The sequence below is a fragment of the Mus caroli genome, unplaced genomic scaffold, assembly GCF_978045245.1.
Source record: "Mus caroli unplaced genomic scaffold, Mus_caroli_1 scaffold_1, whole genome shotgun sequence".
Lineage (NCBI taxonomy): Eukaryota > Metazoa > Chordata > Mammalia > Rodentia > Muridae > Mus > Mus caroli.
In genome coordinates, this window is record NW_028227256.1 from 135761648 (window position 1) to 135786820 (window position 25173).

General features: G+C 38.9%; 1 protein-coding gene across 2 annotated transcripts in view; it reads left to right on the forward strand.

Moving 5' to 3' along the window:
• Positions 1-25173, forward strand: part of Dennd1b (DENN domain containing 1B) — a 222215-nt gene that overhangs the window by 159323 nt on the left and 37719 nt on the right. For both annotated transcript variants that reach the window (XM_021163138.3, XM_021163128.3), the window contains 2 exons: positions 5522-5623; positions 22664-22754. In XM_021163138.3, coding sequence (XP_021018797.2) covers positions 5522-5623; positions 22664-22754 — 193 coding nt within the window. The remainder of the gene's footprint in view (positions 1-5521; positions 5624-22663; positions 22755-25173) is intronic.

Consider the following 25173-nt stretch of genomic DNA (forward strand, 5'->3'; position numbering starts at 1 on the left):
TGCAATTCTCCATGTGCCCCACCCCTACCCCTCCGCCTTATGTTGTGGATCAAGATGAGTCAATAGTAGTCTGTCTTGAATATTTGTCCTGAAAACACCTCTACCAAGGAAATAAGTTACTTTACAGTTTAGTCACATGTGAATAATTAGGACGAGGGCAGAAAGCTGTCACATTCATTGCCAAAATATCACAAGAACAGTCTTTAGCCCAGTTGCTAATGTTGTTCCTCTCTAAAAGCTATTGAGTAGAGCCTCCATAGTCCATGTTGCTCTCAGTGGTACTGTCTTCCTAGCTCCCACTAGGATGTCCTGTTACAACATTTAGCCACTTCCCTAGTGAAGGTCTCATAGTCTACCAAGTCACTCCAAACCCAGCATTGTTAGGCCTATCAGAACAATGGCTCCCTTCTGGGGACCAGCCTCTGTCCTTACTTTCTATTGCAGTGACAAAAACCCTGTGCTTGCTCTCTCAGAGGGTTAGAGTGCATGATGGTGGAATGAAGGGATAGCTGAGAGCTCACATCTTGATCTAGAACCGCAAGAGAGACAGACATTAAAAGGGTTTGCTTGTTTATTTCAGAACTTATTTGATCATTTATATATTTGACCTATATCTTTGATATATTTTGTTAGGCATAAGACAAAGAAGGATCAAGTATAGAAGTTATACTCATTTCATGATCTTATCTCTTTTCATCAATATATTTTGGTGTCCTTAGTCCAATTGAAGACAGCTGCGAAGTTTAACAAGCTTTGAGTATGGATTCTTTGACTAGACATTGCTTTAAAATTTTTTGACTGGAACCAGGTAGGGTGGTATTCTCCTGTAATCCCAGCCTCAGGGAGGCTGAGGCAGGAGCGTCACCACTGGTTTGAGATTAGGTTGGTTTACTCAGAGTCCCAGACTAGCATCCAGGACTACATAACAAGACACTATCTCAAAAGGTTTAAGGGATGTTTATAGACTAGTTAGCTTTGCCAACTTGATCAGATTAAGAAACAGCTAGTGAGGCATACTTTTTTGTGTGTTTTTGGGAACCTTTTCTGAAGAGGTTAGCTGAGGGAGAAGAACTAGCTTGAAAATGGCTAGCACCATCTGATAGACTGGCACCTGATCTGAAGGAAAAAGGAGAAGGCTTGCTAAGTGCTAGCTTTTGCTTTCTCTGCTTACTAGCCTGCTGTGATGTCAGTATTAAGTCTTACACGTGTGCACACATGAAATCTTAGTGATTATATTGCATGCATAAGACCTGTACATGATTAAGCCAGCCAGAATACCAGCACAAATCAGGTAAAATGTTATGCAGTCCCATCTGGAACTGAGAAGCTATTGATACTTGATGGCTTCCAGAAGAGGGAAAATATATTTTCTTCAGGGATGGGACCTCTGAGAGGTTATATATTCTATAATAGTTGGACCTGCATCTATGCATGTGTATACTGGCAGCATTATGTGGACTTGGTGGGTTGGTGTGGGGGAGGAGGGAAGAAGGGAGGGCAAAGACTACTCATTCATGGTAGACTAGATAGACCTGCAACTCTGCGTACACTGACAGTACTAAGTAGACTAGGTGGGATAAAGACAGAGGCAGTAGAGGTGGGGCCCGGAGACTACCCAAGCTACTACAGTAGGTGGACCTGCACCCACACAAGCACTGGCAGTAGGACCATAAAGTGGAGTCACTGTTGGAATTTACCAACCATATCCATTCTGACCCTTAGAAAGGGTTTTGGGTCAGATTTGGAGTTGTGAGTTACAGAAGTCCTCTGGTGCTATAGTCAGAGTTTAATGCTCATTCTAGTGAGAGTCCAGGAGACCAAAATACTAAGAACTGTATATGGTGAAGGCCAGGCTTTTGATATTTTGAAGGGGAAAGAGGAATTTTATTAGGAATTGCTCTATAGGCCATTCATGTTGTGTTCTGCCAAAGAATCTGGCTTATTTTACTAATGACCCACAAATTTGAATATGACTGAGTTCAAAATATTGTCCTCCCACTCTTTTGGAATACAAATGTTTGCTGCATACAGTTGTGTATTTAACATAATTCATAGGGACTCAAAGGTAAGAGATTGCCTTGGGACATAAAGAAGACTTTGGCCTTTTGGACAAAGTTGAAATTGACAAAAAGGAGTTGCATTGACTGAAGCTCACATTATGAGATACAGAGACCTAATAGGGGAAGGTAGACTAGAAGGCTGTTTGACCGCCTGTTCTCTGGCTTATGGTGGTGTCTTATAGTATTATAAGACTGAAAACCTGAGGAGGAGTACCAAACTAAAGGAAATAGATCCATTGAAGACTGGTGTTTTGAGTTGTAGTCTTGGCAAGGCACCAGTTGAGTTTGTGTATTAATTTCTGGCCTGGCTTTCTCTGTCCTTACAGCATTCTCTCTGTCCCTCCTCCTACCCCTTCCCCTTCTCCTCTCCTTCCCCTTCTCCTCTCCTTCCCCTCCTCCTCTCCTTCTCCTTTCCCTCTCCTTCCTTTCCTCTCCTCCTCCCTCTGTCTCTCTTTTGCTAATGATTTTTTTCCATACAATACATTCTGATTACACTTTCTCCTTTCCCAGTCCCCTTCAGATTCTCCCCACCTACCTAATTCTTCACTCTTTCTTTGCCTTTAAAAAGCAAACAAAAGCCCCATAAAAGCACAAATTGGAAACCATAATATACAAGCAAAAGACCAATAAGACCACCCCTCAGAAAACCCAAGCATAGTACACGAGACAAACAAATCTTTAAAACAACCATGGAGTTTGTTCTGTGTTGGCTGCTGACTGCTGAGCATGGAGCCTCTGGTTAGTATATCCAGGAGACCTCCACTGATGAAAGCTAATTGTTCCTTTGCAAGTGGCTATCAGTTGCAAGTTTTTTATTAGGGGTAGGAACCCGTCTTTCAGTTCTGGGACCCCATCTAGCTTTAATCTAAGTGGGCTCTGTCTATGCTGCCACAGTCTTGAGTTTCATGTGTGCATCTGGGCTGCTGTGTCCTGAAGAAATCATTTTCTTTGAGTTTCCCTCTTAACTGTGACTCAGTGTTATCAGCCACCTCACATTCCTGCTGCCAGGAAGCTATACTGCCACACCTCCTTCATCATGGTGATAACCTCTCTTTGGTTAAGTCATTTCAGTCAGGTACTAGTGACGATGACATTTAAAATAAAGGGTACAGGGGGATATATAGTCTGAGTACATTAGTGTTTTGGATTTTTTATGTGTCTATTACCTACAACACACATAGCCTCTTTCTTACCACTTTCAGTCAGTGTCTGTAGCTCTCCCTGGAAAATATCCTATTTTCTTGACATCTGTACCCTAGACTCTACTGCATCTTAGGCTACAGTGAATCCAACTTACTAACAATTTGTCTTTACTTTTTTCTGAGTCCTTGGTGCAAGCCTCTATCCAATAATTTTTCCATTCTGTATGTTTGTATAATCAACACCACATGGTTGGCACCACTTCCACTTGCCTGTGTAAGATGTATCTGGGAACCTAGGAGCATTGGTGCAGTTATCTCTGAATACCTGCATGACTTAATCCAGCGAAACAGATCCCTAGGTGTCTCTGAGCAGTATGCCTACACAGTAGCATTCTGTGTTCAGGCACTCGGGTTTTGTTTTGTTTTGTTTTGTTTTGTTGCAGACATTGTCCTTTTAGATGAAAGTATAAAAAATGAATTTGGAAAAAAACAAAACAAAAAAAACAAAAACCAAAAAATGAAGTTGGACCCTTTAGCGGGTGAATCTTTTCCTTTACATCCCCTTGCTATAGTCTCTGATATCTAAAGTTCTCAAAGAATACATTTTTAAAAAGTTCTACTAAATAAGTGTTTCTGAACTCCAGTTTCTTTCACTCATATATTCATTGATTCATTGACTATTTATTCTTCCAGTGTCAGTAGTTATGATGCTGGCTCTGGTAACATGAATACAGTAGATACATCTTTAACAGGATTGTCTTTGTATTTTTTTTTTTTGCTTTCGTTTATTTTGTTGTATCCTTAAATGAAATTTTTATGGGAGTAGTAATTATGGTCTACTTCATTTACCCAGAGATTATTTGTGTAAACCCATCCAGTTTGTATGTGTAAGATTCAGAAATCTTCTATAGCTCTTTCTGTCAAAAATCACTGTAAAATCTGTAATATCACTTTTGTGATGGGTCATTGTCTGGTGAACGTTAGTTTATGATGATACTTGATAGATTATTTCAGCCTCCCTCATGGTTTGTATTCCCCCTCTTTACTACACACGTCACCAAAGACTTAGAAAAACAATTAAGAACACCGAGGTCCAGTGAGATGGTTCAGCTGATAAGGGGGTTTGCAGCTAGGCCAGGTGATCTGACTCCTCTCCTCTGCCTTCCAAGTGCTGGGATTAAAGGCATATACTACCACCACCTGGCTAGAAATTAAATTTAGTAGTATAAAAATAATAATTTAAAAAAAGCCCCCAGCCAGGCATGGCAGCACACACAGCCGTGAGTGATGGATGAGGGCTTCACACAAGGCTACTGTGGACACATCCATAGAAACTGCATCTTGGGTTTCATCTAAGTTTTATGTTTTATACTAAGGCCTACATGCGGCTGTGGCTAATTTCCTTGAAATGGTAGTTGTGTGACATCATTAATTCTACCAGAAAAGGCAGTAATTGAATCACACTGTTATCAGTCATTACTTTTATTCACGTCAGAGCCAATTTCTAACATTTTATTTACAGACTTCTTTAATCAGAGCACTGAGTCTCTTTAACAATTAAATTATAATTGATAATTTTCAGATTTCCAGTATGATTTTTAATGCCTTACTGCAACCTCAGGATTGCTAAAAATTTCATTCTAGGAAGTGAATTGTCATTAGTCTCCACTCTCCTTTTGAACATGAAATACAATCACTTATCTGTATATATATCAAGGATGCCAAGTGGACTGTGGAAGTGTTGGGGGATGGGCACTGGGAGGATCAGCCAGCAAGGGATGGCTCTGCGGGTGTATGAGAGTAACTGACTGCTCTTGCACAGGACCTATTTGTGATTCCCAGCACCCACATGATGATTGCCAACCACCCGTAACTCCAGATACAGTTTATCTCATGCTGTCATCTGCATCAAGCATACATATCTGCAGGCAAAATATTCAGATATCACATACAAGAAGAATAAATCTGATGTGAGAAAAATGTTTAAAAATGTCTAATCAGCAAGAAAAGTAAACTGTAGACTTTTAAGTTATTGTAGTATACTTGATATTTTTATACTTAAAAAATCAAGCTACCAATGTTAAATATTTGCATTTAAGTGAGATTGAGCAGTTTTAAGAGCATAGGGCTTCCCTAGAGGAGGCCTTTTGCACAGGCATTTCAGTAGAAGGCTGTTCCTACAGGCTTGCACTGCTATGCAGGATCCATTTTTGATTTTGTATCTCATATCCCCTGTGACACTCAGCATGTCTCCTAAAGAGACTAGTTCTCTCTGACTGACCTTTTATTGATGTCCTCAACATCTTCACTTGTGTCTAGGGCGAGCCCATCACCTTCTGTGAGGAGAGCTTTGTAAAGCACCGCTCAAGCGTGATGAAACAGTTCCTGGAGACTGCAGTTAACCTTCAGCTCTTTAAGCAGGTAAGAGTGAGCCTACACACATTTGCTCTGTACAGGGAACACTGCTGTTCAGCACATATCTGCTGCCCTAAAACTGCATCCAGGTTTAAAACAAACAACCAAACAACCATGTCCTGAGAGACGTCTTCTCTGAATCAGGAGGTTGTCTTTGTATAGTAGAAAGAATGCCTTGTAGTCTTCCTGCGACGGAGCACTCTTGTAATATTGTATGCTGTTGAAATGCTAGGGAGAGTGAGAAGGGGGACAGCACACCATGCTTGGATCTGAGTAACAGTGTGGGACTGAGCAGGCTATATTTAGGGGTGTATGTGTGTGTGTCTGTATGTGTGCACGTGCATGCCATGAATTTGAAAGAGAGCAAAATGGGAGGTTTTGGAGGGAGGTAAGGAAAGGGAGAATGATGTAATTATTATTTCATAATCTCAAAAATGAAAGTAAAATATCTTAAATGGCTCAGAAAACGTTGATAATTGCAGGGATGCACTGTAGAAGGCTGTATGTCACAGAAATGGAACTGCATGCTGAACACACCGAGAACATCACAGATAATCCAACTGATAATATCAATTTAAATCACAGCTATGGTCTATTTCCTGAGTTTTATTCATGACATCTAATTATTATTTCAGAGTAGCCAAGATTGACATCATAATTCAGATATTTTAATTTATAGAGACACTAGGTCTTTTCTTTTTTTAAAGACGGGGTCTCACTGTGTACCTTTGCCTGGCCTGGAACATCATATGCAAACTAGGTTGTCCTTGAACTCACAGAGATCTGCCTGCCCATGTCTCCCAAGTGCTGGGATTAAAGGCATGTGCCTCGTATGTTGTTGTTTTTGTTTTTGCTTTGCTTTGCTTTTGTTTTTATGTTTATATGAGTAGGTTATATGAGTTTTATATATCAGAAGTTTACAGGGGATTTTGGAGGCCAGGGGAGGTCAGATGTCCTCTAGATGCTAAAAAATGAACCCTGCTCTTCAGCCACAGCATAAAGTGCTTTTAGCTACTGAGCTCTCTGCAGCTGTGGGCAGTGTGTTTTGTTTGTTTGTGCTGTGACCACAAATCTCTTAGATCAGTCTTCTTAGTTCTTATTTACATGGTCTACATATACTTAATACTACTTGATTGTCTTATTCTGCAGTGCAATTTTAAATATAAAACTAGCTCTGCATGCAGCATGTACCCACACCCAGACTGTGTTATAAGCATTTCAAAGCTAGTATCCAAACATCAATGCCTTTGAGAAGCACCAGACTAACAAAACTGTTAATGCAGAAAATGCCATCCAATTGAAAATTACCTTAAAATTAGGTATGAATTCGGCATCAAATTAGGTATAATGATGAATTAATGCTATTCATATTTTGATGAATTAAAAATAATTTGTGGCTAATTATACTTTGTGGTAATATAGCTGTCTTTTAAATAGTTTTACCTCAAGGAGAGGCATATATAAATTTAGAACAGAGATCTGTATATTTGCTAAGATCTAAGATCTAAGATCTAAGATGCTAAGATGAAGTTGTTCCTTTGAGCTCCCTGTCTCTTATTATCTCCAAGCTGATGCTAAGTTAAGTGCTAGAGCATAACAGTGCAGCCCAGAGCCATTGTGTGTACGTGTGTGTTGCGTATGTGCGTGTGTGTGCATGTGTGTGTGTGTGTGTGTGTTTAATCTATTAAGAAGCTATACTACATGCCATTATTAAAAATGTGTTATGGGCTATTGAGATGACTCTGGGGTAAAGGTGCTTGCTACCACACCTGAATCCTGAGTTCTATCCCTATTATAACAGTGTAAGCGCATCCCATTAAAGAAGAATAAAATCACTGAAGTTACAGGAAACATTTATCTGTAGGTTAGATCTAAGTATCCTTGAGCTGAAGAACTATATGAAAGAGAAACCACCAAGAATACAGTGCATAGAGACAAACATTAGATAAGGTAGAAAGTCAGGAGATAGAGTATATAAGAAAATGTCCACATACCATGTAATTCCAGTAGGTAGAACAGAAAACATAGCACAGACAGTAGTTGCAAGAATTATACCTGAAACAGTGAAATGCTACATATAATTGATTTGCAAAGTTCAGTATATCCAAATTAAAGAAGGGATTAATATCCACATGTAATATCAGCTATAAGAGAGTAGAGAAATAGAAAGGGAGTTTTAGGAGTTTTAAAATTTATTTTAGATGCACATGATGCAGTGCTCACAGATGCTAGAAGAGGATGGCAGATCCCTGGAGATTGTGAGCTTCTCCAGAGTGCATGTTGGAAGTGAACTCAGACCCTCTGGAAGAACAGTGGGTGCATTTAACTGCTGAGGCCAACTTTCTTTTTTTTTTTTTTTCCTTTTTTTTTTTATTAGGTATTTTCCTCATTTACATTTCCAATGCTATCCAAAAAGTCCCCAATACCCTCCCCCCCCCACTCCCCTAACCACCCACTCCCACTTTTTGGCCCTGGCGTTCCCCTGTACTGAGGCATATAAAGTTTGCAAGTCCAATGGGCCTCTCTTTCCAGTGATGGCCGACTAGGCCATCTTTTGATACATATGCAGCTGAGCCAACTTTCTGTAGTAGGACACTACATTAGGGAAATAAATCAATTGTAATAAAAGTAAAAATAAATGATGTAAATGAAATATCACAAAGTTGTGCATATGTGCGTGTTGAGTACTTTTTCAAGTATCCAAATGAGCAAAACATATTTATGATATGATTATGCTATATGATAAAAATGATAAAAAAACATAAGGCAAAAACCAAGCTGAAGTGATTGTGGTCTTTTCTGTAGCGATAGGCTGTGCTGCTTAGGTTTTTTGTCATCCTTAAAAATGCTGGAGTTGTCTGGGAGGGAACCCTCAATTGAGAAGATGCCTCCATAAGATTGGCTGTAGGCAAGCCTGTGGGGTACTTTCTTAATTAGGGATGGATGTGAGTTGGCCCAGCATGTTATAGATAAAGCCACCTCTGCGCTGGTGGTCCTGGGTGCTATAGAAAGCAGACTGAGCAAGCCAGTAAGCAGCACTTCTCCATGGCCTCTGCATCAGCTCCTGCCTCCAGGTGTCTTCCCAGAATTCCTGCACTACTTCCTAGATAATGGACTACAAGCTCTAAGATGAAATAAAGCCTTTCTTCCCCAAGTTGCTTCTGCCCATCATGTTTTATCCTAGCAAAGAAATCCCTCACTGAGACAGAAACCCAGAGAGAAAGATTTAAGTCCTGTTAGATTATTATTTAATTATAGTATCTTATATTTACTTTGAAAACTTTAATTGACAAAACTGTTTAGCAGTTATGACTTGATGCATATTCACATAGACACATATGTATCCACGTACGCAGGTTGGGGCGATCTCACTCTGCTAGATAACTCTCATCTGACATAGTTTTGGTAGTGAGCATGCACAAAATTTACTCAGCAAGTTAGGAGTAAATACTGACTTACCATGAACTGTGGCAACCATGTTGTAGGATAGTCCTCAGACACTTGTTTTTATTATTAACATGCCCTGTGTTGAGCATCCCTGCTCTCCTAATCTAGCCTGCCGCTAAGTGGTCTAGCCTGCCGCTAAGTGGTTTCATTGACAAAGCATCAGGTGCCACATGCTTTCCTTTACCATCAGCATTGACTGTTGAGTTTTTAGATTCAATATTAATTTTGGTATTTTATGAAGGCATTTTTGGTCATGTCTCTGGATTAGGCTCTAATAGATTGAGTTCTTACTAATGTTTGACTTGTAAATCCCTCTGTGTGTCTGCTTCCCCATCTGTGATGGGAGTTGGACTGGACTATTAAGCCGAGCTGCCCTTACCTATTATATTACATGATAACATTAAATAAACAGAAAGCTTAGAGAGACGACAGTGGGTTCCATTTGCATTAAATCCTGCTTAGATAATAAATTTGGATGGAATTCCAGAAATAATTCATCAAATCCTTGATTTTGACATCACCGTACTTCTCTATATTGCAGCTTTATGAAGAGTTAAGCCATATTTTAAGTTTCTTGCTTGTATTTAATACTTTACTAATACAATAAGGAAATCTTGTTGTGTATTATTTACTACTAAATCCACTGGTTAAAAAAAGTTTCTTTGCTTATGTACTTCCCAAGGTTAAGAACATGGCTGAGTTTAGCATCTCAAATCATTTTAAATCTTAAAGTTTATTCTGTGAGTCTAAGACCTCTCCATGACCATAGGCCCTCTTGACTGGCAGTGTAGATTCTGTTAGGATATCTGATTAATAGTAAAGGATCTCTAATTTACATAGACAGTTCACCCCCACCCTCCAAAGAGAAAAACAGTTTGGCTTATGCAATTGCTAACTCATTTGAAGAAGAAAATGGTAGGGAAGATTTCAGTTAAACATTTGTCTTTTATTAATCATCTCAAATCTTTCTTATCTTTCATAATCTAATATAAATATGTATTTACTCAACGTTTTTATATAACAAGTACCCGTTCATGTATAGATTTACAAGGAGAATACATTCTGAGTATAGTTTATTCTTAGACTGTTTCACGTATGAATACTGGCCCCTCTCAGCCATCTCCCAGTCACTTTTCATCTCCCAGTCACTGAGGCCCACCACGGCACCACCAAGGCTTTTCTCCACAAACCTGTCTTTGGGATCCACTTCCGTGAGTTGGTGTCACCTGTGTGAGGAGGGATTTGGAGCTCTCTGTTGGGGCCTGCTGGGCGCAGTCACAAGTGCATAACTCTCCTAGAATCTGTCAGTCGTGAGTGAGCAAGTGAGTAATAAGCAGGGCCTCCAGGATTGTGTGCGCCCAGTCTGGGAAACCACAGTACTTTTTTAGAGTGTGGGAAAGTGTCTATATATTATGATGTCTACTGTTTTTTTTTTTTTCCTAAAAACACCTCTATAAAGTACAGCATTGTATATTTTAAAGCAAAACATGTCAAACAAAATACTGCTTAAGTCACCATCTTCTGACTGTAGTTTGAGTGTATACAAAGCCAAAAGTAAACCCACAACCCATCCTGTGTCTAGTGACATGCCTGTCCCACTGTCAGTACCTTCTGTTTTAGTCATGGTTCTCTAGAGGACAGAGGTTATAGATGAAACTCTGTGCATGCCTGTAATAATACTTATCCTGTGTTGCTGTAGTTTGTCTCTTTTGCATACCTGCCTTCACCATTGTGAAGCATTCCCTAGTTCCCTATGTTCCCTAGCCCCCAATGTCATTGAATCTGCAGTGTTTTTCTATGACTGTGTTTTCCCATTTTGTTAAGAATATATTGACCCTTTGTTTTGTGTCAGGGAGAATCACTTTAAATAGTTGAATTTCAGCTACTTTCATAGGGCTGAGAATCTTAGTGAAGTAATGGCTAGCAAACAGAAGATTTGAAAAATACTTAATAAATGGAAATCAGAGAAGGCTCCATCCAGGCACCAGCTTGGCCTCTCTGCATTCAGTGATCTCTATGGATGTTGTCCTGGGCAGTGGGACTCCTCTGTTCACTTGCTGAGAGTGGCCCTCTGCCCTAGCGTCAGCTTGGGTTGTTGGGAGAGCTGCACTGGACCCCCTCATCCAACCACTCAACCAAATGCAACCCAGTCCTGCTCCTGGGAGACTTGCCTGGCTACAGTAAGAGGCTTCAGACTTAGTACCCTGCATTACCAGGAGTCCCCACCTCCTCATAGATTGTAGGAAGTTTCCACTGCAGTGCTTTTCACACTACTGCCCACTTAGCTCCCCACTCTGTTCCTACATTCCATCTCTTCCTCACTTCACCTGCAAATCTATTCTGTTTTCCATTCCCAAGGGAGATCCTCACATCTTCCCTAGAGCCCTTCTCTATACCTAACCTTGATGCATCTAGGGATTAAAGCTTGGCTATTATTTACTTAATGGCTAATATCCACTTATAAGTGAATGCATGCTTTACTTGTTTTTCTGGGTCTGGTTACTTCACTCAGGACGATTTTTTTTCCTAGTTCTATCCGTTTGTCTGCAAATTTCATGTTATCATTTTTTGAAAATAGTTCACTAATACTCCATGGTGTAAATGTTCCAGATTTTCACTATCCATTTTTCTGTTGCAGGTTTTATAGATTGTTTTTATTTCTTGCTGTTATGAATAAAACAACAGTAAGCATGGCTGAGCAAGTGTCCTTGTGGTAGGAAAGAGCATCCTTTGCTTATATGCCCAAGAGTGGTATAGCTGGGTCTTAAGGCAGAGTGATTTCCAGTTTTCTAAGAAGCTGCCATTTTGATTTCCCTAGTGGCTACACATGGCTGCACTTCCCATCTTCAGCCCCATCCTCCTCCCCGCCCACCAACAATGAAGGAGTGTTCCCATTGGTTCATGTCCTCACCAGCATGAGCTGTCATTTGCGTTATTGTTCTTACCCATTCTAACACATGTAAATTGGAATCTCAAAGAAGTTTTGATTTGTATTTCCCAGGTGGTTAAGGATGCTGAAATTTTCTTTAAGTGTTCTTAAGCCATTTGAGATTTCTCTGTGGAGAATTTTCTGTTTAGATCGATACCCCATTTTTAAATTGGTTTATTTGGGGTTTTTCATATGTAGTTTCTTGATTTCTTTATATATTTTGGATATTAGACTTCTATTGGATATAGAGTTGGTAAAACTCTTCTCCCATTTGGTAGGCTGCTGATTTCTGATTCTTCTACTGCCAGGGTCATTTGCCTTAAACAGGCAGCTTGATTTCATGAGATCCCACTTGGGCTCAGTGCCTGTGCTCTGTGGTTAGTGTTCTGTTCAGAAATTTATCTCTTGTGACAATGTGTTCACAGCTGGTTTCCCACTGTCTCTTCTATCAGGTTTATGGTCTCTGGTTTTATCTTATAGTCTTTTATTCATTTGGACTTGAGTTTTGTGCAGGATGATAAATGTGGATCTATTTGCATTCTACATGTTGATACCCTGTTTGACTAGCACCATTCACTGAAGATGATGTCTTTTTTTTTCCCTCTATGTATTTCTGGCTTCTTTATCAAAAATCAAGTGTCCATAGGTGTGTAGATTTATGTCTGCATCTGCAATTTGGTCCCATCATCTATTTTAATGTCAGTACGCTGTAGTTTTTATTATTGTAGCCCTGTAATATAACTTGAAATCAGGGATGCCCATAAAGTTAGCAGTTCTTGTTTGGATTGCAGCAGTCAGGATTGTTTTAGTTGTCTTGGGTTCTTTGTTTTCCATATGAAGTTAAGAACTGTCTTTTAAGGTCTGTAAAGAATTTTGTTGGAATTTTGATTAATTAATGGGGATTGCATTGAATCTGTAAAAACCCTTGGGTAGGATGACCATTTTCACTATGTGAATCCTACCAATCCATGAGCATGGGAGATCTTTCCTTCTTCTGATAATTTCTTGAGTTTCTTTCTTAAAAGACGAAGTTTTTTGTCATACAAATCTTTCATTTGTTTGGTAAGAGTTACTCCAAGATTTTTATATCTTTTGAGGCTATTGTGAAAGGTATTGTCCCCTCTATTTCTTTTTCAATCTGTCTTTTGCATAGAGGAGGGATACCTATTTAATTAATTAATTAATTTATTTATTTATTGTTAGTCTTGTATCCAGCCACTTCATTCAAAGCTATGTTTATCAGCTGTAGGAATTCCCTGTAGAAGTTTGAGGATCACTCATGTATACTATCATATCACCTGTGAAATATAATATAGTATAATATATAAAATTATACATTGACTTCTTTCTTTCCAATTTATATTCCCTTGATCTTCTTCAGTTGTCTTATTGCTCTAGCTAATAATACTGCAAGTACCATATTGAATAAATGTGAAGAGAGTGGAAAAACTGTGGATTTTCGTTTTGAGTTTCTCTTCATTTAATTTTAAGTTGGCTAGGGCTTGCTGAAAATAGCCCTTATTGTGTTTAGGTCTATCCTTTTTATTCCTAATATTTCCAGGACTTTTCTCATGAAAGAGTGTTAGATTTTGTCAAAGGCCTTTTCTGCATCTAATGAGATAGCATGTGTTTTTGTCTTTCAGTTGGTTTATCTGATAGATTACAGTCACTGATTTTTTTATATATTGAGCCATCCTTATATCTCTGTGATAAAAATAACTTGATTATGGTGGATGATTTTTTTAATGTAGTTTTGTCTTTAGTTTACCATTTTATTGAGTATTTTTCCATCTTTATTCATATGGGAAATTGGTCTATAACTCTTTTCTTTGGTGATTCATTGTGTGATTTGAGTGTCAGGGTAACTGTGGCCTCATAAAATGAATTGGGCAATATTTCTTCTGTTTCTATTTTGGGAAATAATTTGAGGAACATTGGTGTTAACTCTTCTTTGAAAGTCTGGTAGAATTCTGTGCTAAACCATTTGGCCTTAGGCATTTTTATTTTTATTTGGAGACTTTTAATGGCTGCTTGTATTACCTTAGTGGTTATAGGTCAATTCAAATTGTGTATCTGGTTGTGATTTAACTTTGGTAAGTCGTATTGTGGTAAAAATTGTTGATGTTTTTTTAGGTTTTTTCAATTTCATGGAGTATGTAATGATTCTTTGGATTTCCTTGGTGTCTGTTAGGTCCCCTTTTGTTTCTGATTTTGTTAATTTGGATATTCTCTTTCTGTCTTTTAGGTCGTTTGGATAAGGGTTTGTCTCTTTTGACGATTTTCTCAAAAAAAAAAAAAAGCACCAACTCTTTGTTTCAAAATTTTTCTTCATTGTTCTCTTTGTTTCTATTTTATTTCATCTCTCAGTTTGATTATTTCTTGTCATCTACATCTCTTAGGTGTACTTCTTTCTTCCTCTTCTAGAGCTAACAGATGTGCTGTTAAGTTGTTAGTTTGAGATATCTCTATTTTTTTAATGTAGGCACTTAATACTATGAACTCTCCTCTTAATACCATTTTGATTTTGTCTCATAGTTATGGGTATGATGTGTATTAATCTTCACTGTATTCTAGAAGTCTTTCATGTTTTTCCTTTATTTCTGTCTTGACCTACTTTTGATCAGTAGAGAGTTGTTCAGTTTCTATGAGTTGTAAGTTTTCAGTTGTTTCTGTTGTTGATATTGACCTTCAAGGTGTGGTAGTCTGATAGGATGCAGAGAATTATTTCAACTTTCTTGTATTTGTTAAACCTTGCTTTGTGTTCAAGTATGTGGTCAATTATGTAGGATGTTCTATGATATGCAGAGAAGAAGGTATATTCTTTTGTGTTTGGGTGAAATGTTCCCTAAATATCTATTAGGTCTATTTGGTTTATAGCATGTTAGCTCCAGTATGTCTCTGTTTAGGTTTTGTCTTGATGACCTGACTCTTGGTGAATATATGGTGTATTGACATTTCCATCTATCAGTGTGTAAATGTCAATATATGATTTAAGCTGTAGTATTGTTTATTTTACAGAAATGTGTGCCCTTGTGCTTGGGGTATAAATGTAACGAATTGAAATGTCATTTAAGTGAATTTAGTTTTCTTATTATATTATGAGCTTCCCTAAGGTTGAGAACACATCTGATTACAATGTTTGACTTCAGGAGTTTCCTTCAGATTATGAGACCGACGCGCTGCCTACTGCGCTAAGAAGGCACTTTGCCTGGAGTTTCCTGCACAGAATTCTGCCTATGGTCAGTGCTAACTAAGTCAGAGGAAAATTTATCTGTAACACTTTTTTACATACATAGGGAATTCATATCTAAAATATTCATAAACTACTGTGTTGATCACAATAAAGGATAAATGGTGATTCTTCGATTAGTACGGAAGATTACTATTTCAATAAAGAAAACTTTAGTATTATCTAAGGAGAAACAAAATAACAGATAATGTGCAGTAAATAAATATGTAAATAATTGCATTATGAGAAAAGTTTTGACCATCAAACCCCAAGAAAATAGTCATTCTATTATTTTCAGTAATATAACAATTCTATCAAATTGTTATTATTGGAAGAACATCCATTTGTAGTATTTATCTCTTTGTAGTATTTATTTCTTTTCATTCTTTTTGGTCTACACTGTAGTTCAAGCCTAATGTTTCAAGTTCCTTTATAGAACAAAAAGACTTTAATTTTCTTCTCTTCAGCTCTTACATTTGCCAAATACTTTTGCTCTAGCCATAATGAGATGGTTGGCATGTATTCTGTGACAATTATGTCATGTCTTCATGCTTCTGAGTCTAAATTATAATAGAGGACTAAAATATTGAGTTATGACATAAGTAAATAAAAATGAGCTTTGTTAAAACTGACTTTATAGTAGGTGCTTTTTGAATGCCTCTTCTAATCTGTCTTACTAATCGAGATAATCATATGTAACCTGGCTCCACTTCTGAACTTATAAAGCCAGCTCCAGCGGTTAAACAACTTGGAGGCAGTCTAGGCTGTGAGTTGCATGCAGTAGGTCTTTATTCTCATTCTAAGAATAGCCTACTGACGAAATAATGCCTGTGTGCTTATGATCATCTCTTCTGTCTGAGTATCCTCTCGCTGGCTGGCATTCCACAGCTTAGTCTTTAGACTTACTAGTGTCTCTTTCCTGTTTGGACCTTCTATCCTTTCAGAATCCCTTTCCTCTTAGGATCTTTGAACCTGTGCCATATAACATTTCTTCTTTTGTTTGACTTTTTTGAGTTATAGGCTCTTTAATGATATGAATGACAGTTTATGTCTTAAGTACTTCTATATCCTAATATGTACTTAATATGTATTTAGTAGTAATAAACAAATTAAAAACAGTAGGGCAACTATCTACTATATGGAATATGCCTAAAAAATATTGTGACAATTTTAGTATCTAAAAAAATCTGAAGTTGAATATAATAAAACTCATCAAAACTAGTTTTATAAATTAGGGGATATCTGCAGTTTCTTGTTCTGTAGAAATGAAAAACCTGCAAGATTCTTAGCTCACTACATGACCCCTTTTCCCTGACTTGGTAAGCTGTTGGATAAAAGGAATGGGTCAGAAGCCAAATACATTCCTTTGATGTTAACTAGGGATTTGGGGAAATGTTTAAAAAGCTTTTTAACCTAAACAATAAATTGCTATAACTCTCCAGTTTTCTTATTGACCTTTGTCATGGTGGCTATTCCAGGGAAGTGTTTTGCTGCTAAGAGCAACACTTACGTGACTAGCCCCGATGGTTCCTGACTCTTGCAGCATTAGGTGGCACCGGTCATATAACCCACAGTATTAAAAGGAATAAAGCAGCAAATGAGGCAAAGGGGCATACCACTTGGGTGCAGAAGAATTCACAGGGCAAGAGCATAGCAGTACAAAAGATGTACTTTGAGTTCAAGTAGCACTCAAAATGGCTGTTAGTCCTCCTTCATCAGAGTCCTAGAGAGTCTGCAAAACAGGCACATTATTGAATCTTACCTTTAAACTTGCCAATTCAGACCTGCCTTCAAACCTCAGTGTCATGAAGTCTCATTAACAAGGTAGAGACAGCTACTACGCCTTCTCTCCCTTTTCCTCCATTCTGCAGAATATATGAATAGCCCCTGTATGACATCCCTGCTCTGGATGGGATGTCTTAGAGAGCAGAGTAGGGAGGAACCTCCTTCATTCCTAAGCGGGAGGGAGTGAGGCAACAAAATAAATATGTAGAGGTCTAACTTGTAAGTATGTAGAGAAATGAACAGAGCAAGACAAGACAGGAGAAATGGCACTGGCAGAGGCAATGGTCTACATACACACCCCTGTGTGTACCTGCATCACTTAAAATAGTGTGGTCTGAGCATAAGCAGTGCCCTCCTGTGGGCTAACCAAAGGCAGAGCCCCAAAGAGATTCAGGCTGTTTGTATAATGCAGCTGAGAGCTAATAGCAGTGGGGAACAGACAATGGAACGGAATGATACATCTGTTTACATGAGGAGGCCAGACAATATATTGCAAAAGTCTTACTATTAAAAAGATAATCATATGCTTTCTGAGGAGGGAAGAAGCCAGACAGGTGCCAGTGTCACTTTAGTGAGCTTGGTGGGATTGTGGCTAAAAATGTTCTTACAAGAATGGTGTTTCAGAAACACTATAAATTCAACATGTTTATTAGATATTCAAGTAAGGTATTGGGTAGGCAAACAGATAAACAAGGTACAAGAGAAAATTGGACTGGAGATGAAGAACCAGGGTTCCTCAGCGAATAGAATAGGAGTGTTTTTATAGGCAAGGTCAGAGCAGGGGAGAGTAGGCAGGAGCTGTGGGAGGGAGAGTGGTCCAGCAGTGAGGTGGAGCAGAAATCTGGGAGAACTTGGCAAGTAAAGAATTTCAAGGGGGCTAAATTGCCAGTGCTCCTGGTGTTAATCAAATAACAGCAGCCTTGCTGGTGTGGAGGTGGAGATGGTGATTAAAGGCCTGAGGGAGAGGACATGGAGGCCAGCCTGCCAGCTCCTCTGCCTTTCTTTAAGGAGCTTCAGAAGTGGACTTAGGGAGTTGAGATCAGGGGATAAATAACAACCCTCCTGAGTATACTTTGTTTCTCCACTCAATCATTTTTTTCTTTTTGGTGAAATTAGGAGGCCTAGACTCTAGGGAGCAGGAAATGTCTGGACATTGAAGTACAAAGATGAGAATAATTACTAAGCCATCTCTTCACACTTTTAGTATATATTTTTCTCTTTTCTCCTTTTATTGAAAATAGATGTACCTGGTTTCTCCTCCCTCTCCTATAGTTCTCCCCATCTCCTCTTCCATCTGGATACCTTTCTGAGAGGGGGGGAAGAGGGGGGACACTGCAGGGCTGGGACAGAGATAGAGACAGACAGAAAGAGACAGAGACAGAGAGACAGACCAGGTCTGGCATGGACTTTTGAAACCTCAAAGCCCACCCCTAGTCACACACTTCCTCTAGCAAGGCCACACCTCTTAATCCTTCTAATCCTATCAGAGTTTTATACCCTGGAGACTATACATTCAAGCCATTCTTATTCAAATTACCACACTTGCTAAATAACTGCACCACTGACTGCTATCCCTAACACAATGATTTTTAAGAGTTTTTCCCCCCAAATGAAATACTATACTTTAAATATCAAAGTCATGAAACCTAATTATTGACATCCCAATTTTGATAGGTGGATTAAAATTAAATATTTCTGTCCTGTGTAGACCATAAAGGCAATGGAAAGTTCATAATGAATTATTTTGGAGTTTTAGATTTATTCTGGAAATACACCAAAGTGGGGGAATTCAGTAAAGGAAAGCATACATTTATCTCTTAGAGCTGGTCAGCTGACCCTTCACAGCTGATCCTTCATTTCAACTTTAATCTGGGAATCTGACCAGAATGATACATTCAAAAAACATTTGAGGGTGTGTGTGGGGGGGAGGCTGCCATGATGTATATTTTCTAAAATGTATTACATTTTCCAGTTAATTGTATATTTAATTGCATTTTAAAACTCAATTTTCCCTTCCTTTCTCTCCCTCCAAACCTTCCGAGATACCTACCTACCTTGTTCTTTTGTGAATTTATGGCCTCTTTTTTTCTTGCTGGATTTTTATGAATAGTACTATTTGCTCAAGTGGCTTTAAAGCAAAGATTTCTTTACATTAAGACAGTTTCCTATAAAACAACGGTGTGAAGATTAGAAATGTTTAGACAGATTTTAGTGATACCAGGATCAAAAGAAGAGCAAAAAACTCTGCAGCTTGAGAATGTTTATGTCATGAACTTCGTCACTATTTATGTTCTGCCATACGGGTTAACAAAATCTATTTCTTGCTACTATTGAAGATGTAGAATAGAAATAGTTCCTCATCTTATATATAATCTCACTTGTCTTGAGAACTGTGTGTAGTGTATCTATCAGTTGTACGCATGTGTGAGTATACTTGTCTGTCTGTCTGCATGTTTGTGGAGTCCAGAGGACAATGTCAGATGTTGGTCCTCACAAACCAGCTTCTTTTGATGGTGGTGGTGGTGGTGAGAGCAGTGGTAATGGGCTGTGTATGTGTGGTGAGAGCAGTGGTAATGGGGTGTGTATGTGTGTGAATTTTAAAAACGTTTTTCTCACCAGCTGTCTCCTCAGCCCCATGCCAGTTTATCACTTTATAATTTATTTTTTAAAAATTATAGAGTTCAATGTACCATCTTTCAAAACAGGCTTTAAAATTGTATTGCAAATCTACTCGTTGCTTATCTGAGGCTATATTTATCATTACTGCTGACAGCATTACTTGTTATTACTAGCAGTAAAAAAGAAAACTAATTTAAAACTGTTTTTCAGCTATCTGAAAATAACATGTTTGCTAAATGAAATAGACACTATAACTCAAACAATATATTATGAAATCATTTTTTTCAACAGAAATCAGTTCGGTTTTGTTTGGTTGTTTGGTTTTTGGTGTTTTGGTTTTTATGTGGTGTGTGTGGGTGTGTGTGTGTCTGTGTGTGTCTGTATGTGTCTGTTGGGGGGGCGCAGGGGTTGTTTTACTTCAAAATTATATGCAGCTTTACCTAAAACTGTTTGGTCTCTTGCACACTCTGAATGGTTGCAGAGACAGCACAGTGGGGTGGCCACAAGCCAGGTCGATTTGGGAAAAATTGATTTAAAAGGAAAAGCTGTTATTGAACTAGACATTGTTAAAAGAGTTCAGAGAACTTGGTGTTCAGCTTTCCCCTCCATTAATACCCTTTTCCAGATATCTATACCTGATGTCAATATGTGTATATCTGCATTTATAATTTATATGTGTATTTGAAAGCATCACTTACTCTGTTACATTGAGACGTGTCTGATTCTCACTGACAGGATGTTTGCAAAATCAGTGCTAGCACATGCCATTTTATCAGGTGACTAGTGTTTGCTGGCCCCCCTCACTCGTTTACTTACATGAACTAGCTACTCATGCTCAGAAGTGCATTCTCAGAAGAGCACAACCCTAGAGAGGTTCGGGATTTATAGAAGGGCACAACCCTAGAGAGGTTCAGGATTTATCTCTCTCTTTCTCTCTCTTTTTTTTTTTGACTCAAACTATTCCACTTGTTTAATAAAATGAATGGATTATGTTCCCTAAACAAAATGGAAAACCTTTTAAAAAGTCTTAAACTCTTAATCTTTTAGAATAAATTAAGTCCTTTAAAAGGATGGCTTAGTTCATTCTCTTTGTAAGTAATATATTGCTTTAAATTTATTATCTTCCTTTCAACCAATATTTTAAAAAATGATTCTTAGTCCATGGAATTACATCTCTTTAATTTGATTTATACTGCTATATTAAAACATGTGCAAGTGAAATTTTACATGTCTTTAACTGTCTTATTTTCAAATTAATCACTTATTGTATACAGTGAAGACACCAACATCATATTACTGACTTTGATCTCTAGATAAAATGTTGATATGTTATAGCGATGTAATTTTTTACCTTTAAAGTCAAGTAAAAATGTATGGTAAAAAATTTAACATCTTTTGAGCCTTCTTTATCCCTTCAGCTGCATTCCATTTAAACTGTGTGTCTGGGACCAAGCAGAATAAGACTATGTGTTCCAACTAGCACTAAACCACAGCAGTAATTAAGACTGTATGCCAGACATTTGTGCCAAACCCAGGTGTCGAAGACCACCGTTCTCACTCGAAGCTTTTCTCTGTTGTCTGTAGTTCATGTGGAGAGTTGGGGCTTCTTGGGCTTTTTGCTGTACTCTTTGTCATGTCCCAGAGCAAACTCGCTGCTCCTCTGGCTCTTCCAGTCTTTCTGCCCTCTGTTCTGCAACATTCCCTGAGCTCTAGGTGTGGGAGTGTTTTGATAGATTCATTCATGGGGACTGGGCTCCACAACTCTGCATTTTGTTTGCTTGTAGTTTTCTGTTGTGATCTCCATCTGTTGAAAAGAGAGGTTTCCTTTATGAGAACTGAGGACTCTCGTTACCTGTGGTTATCAGGACAAATGTTTATAGATTGCTGTTAGGAATTATGCTGGCTTAGTTTGTCAGTGGTTATAGACTAGCTTCCAGTTGCCATGATGTTACTGGTACTGGTGCATACCTAGATTCCCAGAACTAGGCATAGTTTCCCTTTCCTTAAGTAAGTCTTAACACTTTGAGAGCTGTCCTTTACATGTAGTGTGTGCCACTTCTGTCCCCTTAGGGTTATTGTGCCATACTGTAAGATTTAGTCCTCAGGGTGGAGGCATTCGTATTAATTCCAACTCACAGGGCTGGTGGCTCTGTTCTTGTTGTTGTTTGTTTGTTTGTTTTTAAATTTTTAATAGCCCTTGGAATGATTTTTATCATTTTCATTAATTTATTTACTTATTCATTTTACATTCCAATATCAGCCCCACTTCTCTTCCCAGCACCCCCCCCATAGCTCCTCCCACCTCTCCCCCTCTCCTCCTCCTGTGAGAAGGGGGAGCCCCCTGGGTATCACTACCCCAGCACATTAGTCACTGCAGAACTAAGCACATCAAGTTGACCCTGTTCTTTAAGCGCATGGTGTCTTCACCAACAGACACTCGCCTTCTGCCTCCGAGTACAGTGAAAGGCAGTTGTATAGCTGTATGTTTGGGGAGTCTCTGACAGCTCTGGCCAGCAACTTAAGAAAAGGCTTCTGGCCGGGCGTTGGTGGTGCACACCTTTAATCCCAGCCCTCAGGAGGCAGAGGCAGGCAGATTTCTGAGTTCGAGGCCAGCCTGGTCTACAAAGTGAGTTCCAGGACAGCCAGGGCTACACAGAGAAACCCTGTCTAGGAAAAAAAAAAAAAAAAAAAAAAAAAAAAAAAAGGAAAGGAAAGGAAAGGAAAGGAAAGGAAAGGAAAGGAAAGGAAAGGAAAGGAAAGGAAAGGAAAGAAAAGAAAAGAAAAGAAAAGGCTTCTGTTTTAAACATTATCAGCCTGGAAGAAAAAAGTTTATTAAAACTATATATGTATATCTATGCAGAGAATTATAGGTGCATATATGTATGTGGTTTTCTTTTAGGTAAATTGTTAATAGCATGGTTCCTATGGTTGTTTTTGACATTGCTACTTTACTCATTCCCCTCATTTTTCTCTATTTACAAGTAATTTTTAATGTTATAAAAATGAAAAATTAACATTTGAAACTTTTAAATTTCAGTTTATTGATGGTCGCCTGGCAAAGCTTAATGCAGGAAGAGGTTTCTCTGATATATTCGAAGAAGAGATCACTTCGGGTGGCTTCTGTGGAGGTAAAGATAGCCTTGAGAGTAATTACCTAGATATCTGATTTTTGTGTCTGTATCTGATATATGTCTTTTTGGGGGGAAGATAATTTTGTAATTATATTTATGTACACAAAACTTAGTGTACATGTAGCCCGGTTTAGTGGTGAGTTTTTTAGCCTTTGCCTTTTCCAGCTTGGCAATGCAAGCCACAGACTTAGGACCCAGGATGTAGACTCCCCAGTGGCCGAGGATCTCATTGTATCTTTCATTGTAATTGGTCCTCATAGCTTCCACCAGCTTAGCTGGAGCACCCTTCTCTTCTGAGGTAACCTGTGTGAAGGCAACAGTGGTGCACGTCTTCCTGTGGACCGGGCGCCCCAGCCTGGCTTTTCCCTTGATGATGCAGTAGGGCACTCCCATCTTTCCACACAGGGCAGGCAGAAAAACCACCCGTCAGTGGGGTCTACGTCATGGGCAATCACCAGCAGCTGAGCCTTCTTGTTCTCCACCAAGGTGGTGACTGTATTGACATGGAGTTATTAGTCTCTTAGTTGGGATGTCCCCTTTGCCAGCAGCTTTCTTCTCAGCACGGACCAGGAGCCTTTGCTTCTCTTTCTTTGTCTCTGGCCTGTACTTGTGGGCAAGCATAAGCAGCTGAGTAGCTGTTTGCCTGTCCAGGGCCTGAGTGAACTGGTTAATGGCAGGAGGTACATTGAGCCACTTATAGATGATGGACTTTGCCGCTACAGCCTGATGTATTGGGGCCATTTGACAAAGTGTGTTAGATATCTATTGGCTGGATGTCCTGCCCAATGCCAAAGTTTTTGGGCCTTTTCTCAAACAAAGAACTAAGTACCTTTTTGGCCTCCTATTTCTTGATGACAAGTGGGGGCCAGGGCCCCCCTTTTCCCCTTGGCTTTCTTTCTTTTGGGCATCTTGGTCTGCTGGAGAAGAGAGAGATAACTGTCTTTTAAACAATTATTTTCTCCTAAACACACAGTTTTATGTAGAATTTTCATCTTATATGAGCTATGCTATAGGCTTATTTTTGTGATACTAATTTTCAAAGCTGGAAGGTTGTATCATAAATTAGTAGTTATTAGCTCTAATAATCTCTTAGTATTGTTGAAAATAACAGAAAACCAAGTAATTTATAACCTTTCCCCGTTTCCCACCTAATGGTAGCTTCTGCTAGAAAGTGATGGGTACTGGCAGTGTGAGTGAGTTTCGAACAGAGACTCTGGTTGAAATAGTGCAGTGTAGTGCAGGTGAAAATGCCAGAATGCCTGTATGCATGCTGCCTGCTTCCGTAAGTGGTAAGTGGGAAGCTGTACAATTCTTGGTCTGCAGACAACAGTAGGATTAGAAAAGTTTTAACTTTACCATTCCAAAACTAGAATCCGTTCCAAATGTTGAGTGTCCAGTGTTGTAGTATGTAGGCAAGCAATGAGTTCTGAGTTGACATGCTGTCAGCTGATGCTCTGCTCTGTAGTCCTGGCATGCAGAGTCCTCCAGTGTCTTAGTGATTCTTCCAAGGAGGATTGCTGAGCTCATACTGGGACTGCTCTGTATGTTATGAGAGCCACGTGAACAGTGTATCTGCCGTTGCTATCTTGCTGGGTTCATTTTGACCTCTTTGTTGGTTTGCCTTGATAGGCAGGGTTTTAGTCATTTGAGTAGTTACTAAAATTGAGAAGATAAAAAGAAATAAGTACATATCTGCAAGTTTTGCACCTTACTTTAATCTTAAACACTACCTAGTGTCTGCCATAAAACATAGAAATAAATGGGTGAAGAGAATTTCCTCAAAGAAGAGCAGATGAACTTGGCAGCCATAGGCCTTCACCTAGTAGACGTGCAGCACCTCAGGAGAGGCACTGAGCTTGGGAAAGTTAGTTTGTCTGACTCAGCAAGGGAGCTCTGTGTGGGTCCATTCAGCTCCCATCCCGCTTGCTCATGGGCAGAAATCCAGCTTCAATGGGACTTTTGTGTTAAAATGACGCCTTTTACTTTTCAACCCAGACAAGCAAAATATTGTCAGCTTATGGACACATTGCTTGAGGGGTCTACACAGTATTTACATAACTGCTGTCTCATTATCTTTATGACCCGTGGGGTTGGTAGCTTTTGTAGAATTGAAGATGACATCTTGTGACAGTAATGGGGGAGAGCTGTGATCCTTTTATACCCTTAAATTCTGTAATAACTGCTCGTCCAGAAACGACAGAAAGAAAGAGACATGAAGGCACATAAGAATAGCTAATTCATTTTATTTTTATTGTGTATTCACTAAAAATGGCAGTGATACAGTAAATATGATGGATATTTATATTCTATCATAGAAGGATATGAGGCTTGGTCCGTATCTTACTTAGAGAGTGCTCTACTTAATTCCAGCTAGTTATTTTAATTAAAATTTCCAACTCCCATGTTCTAATCTGAG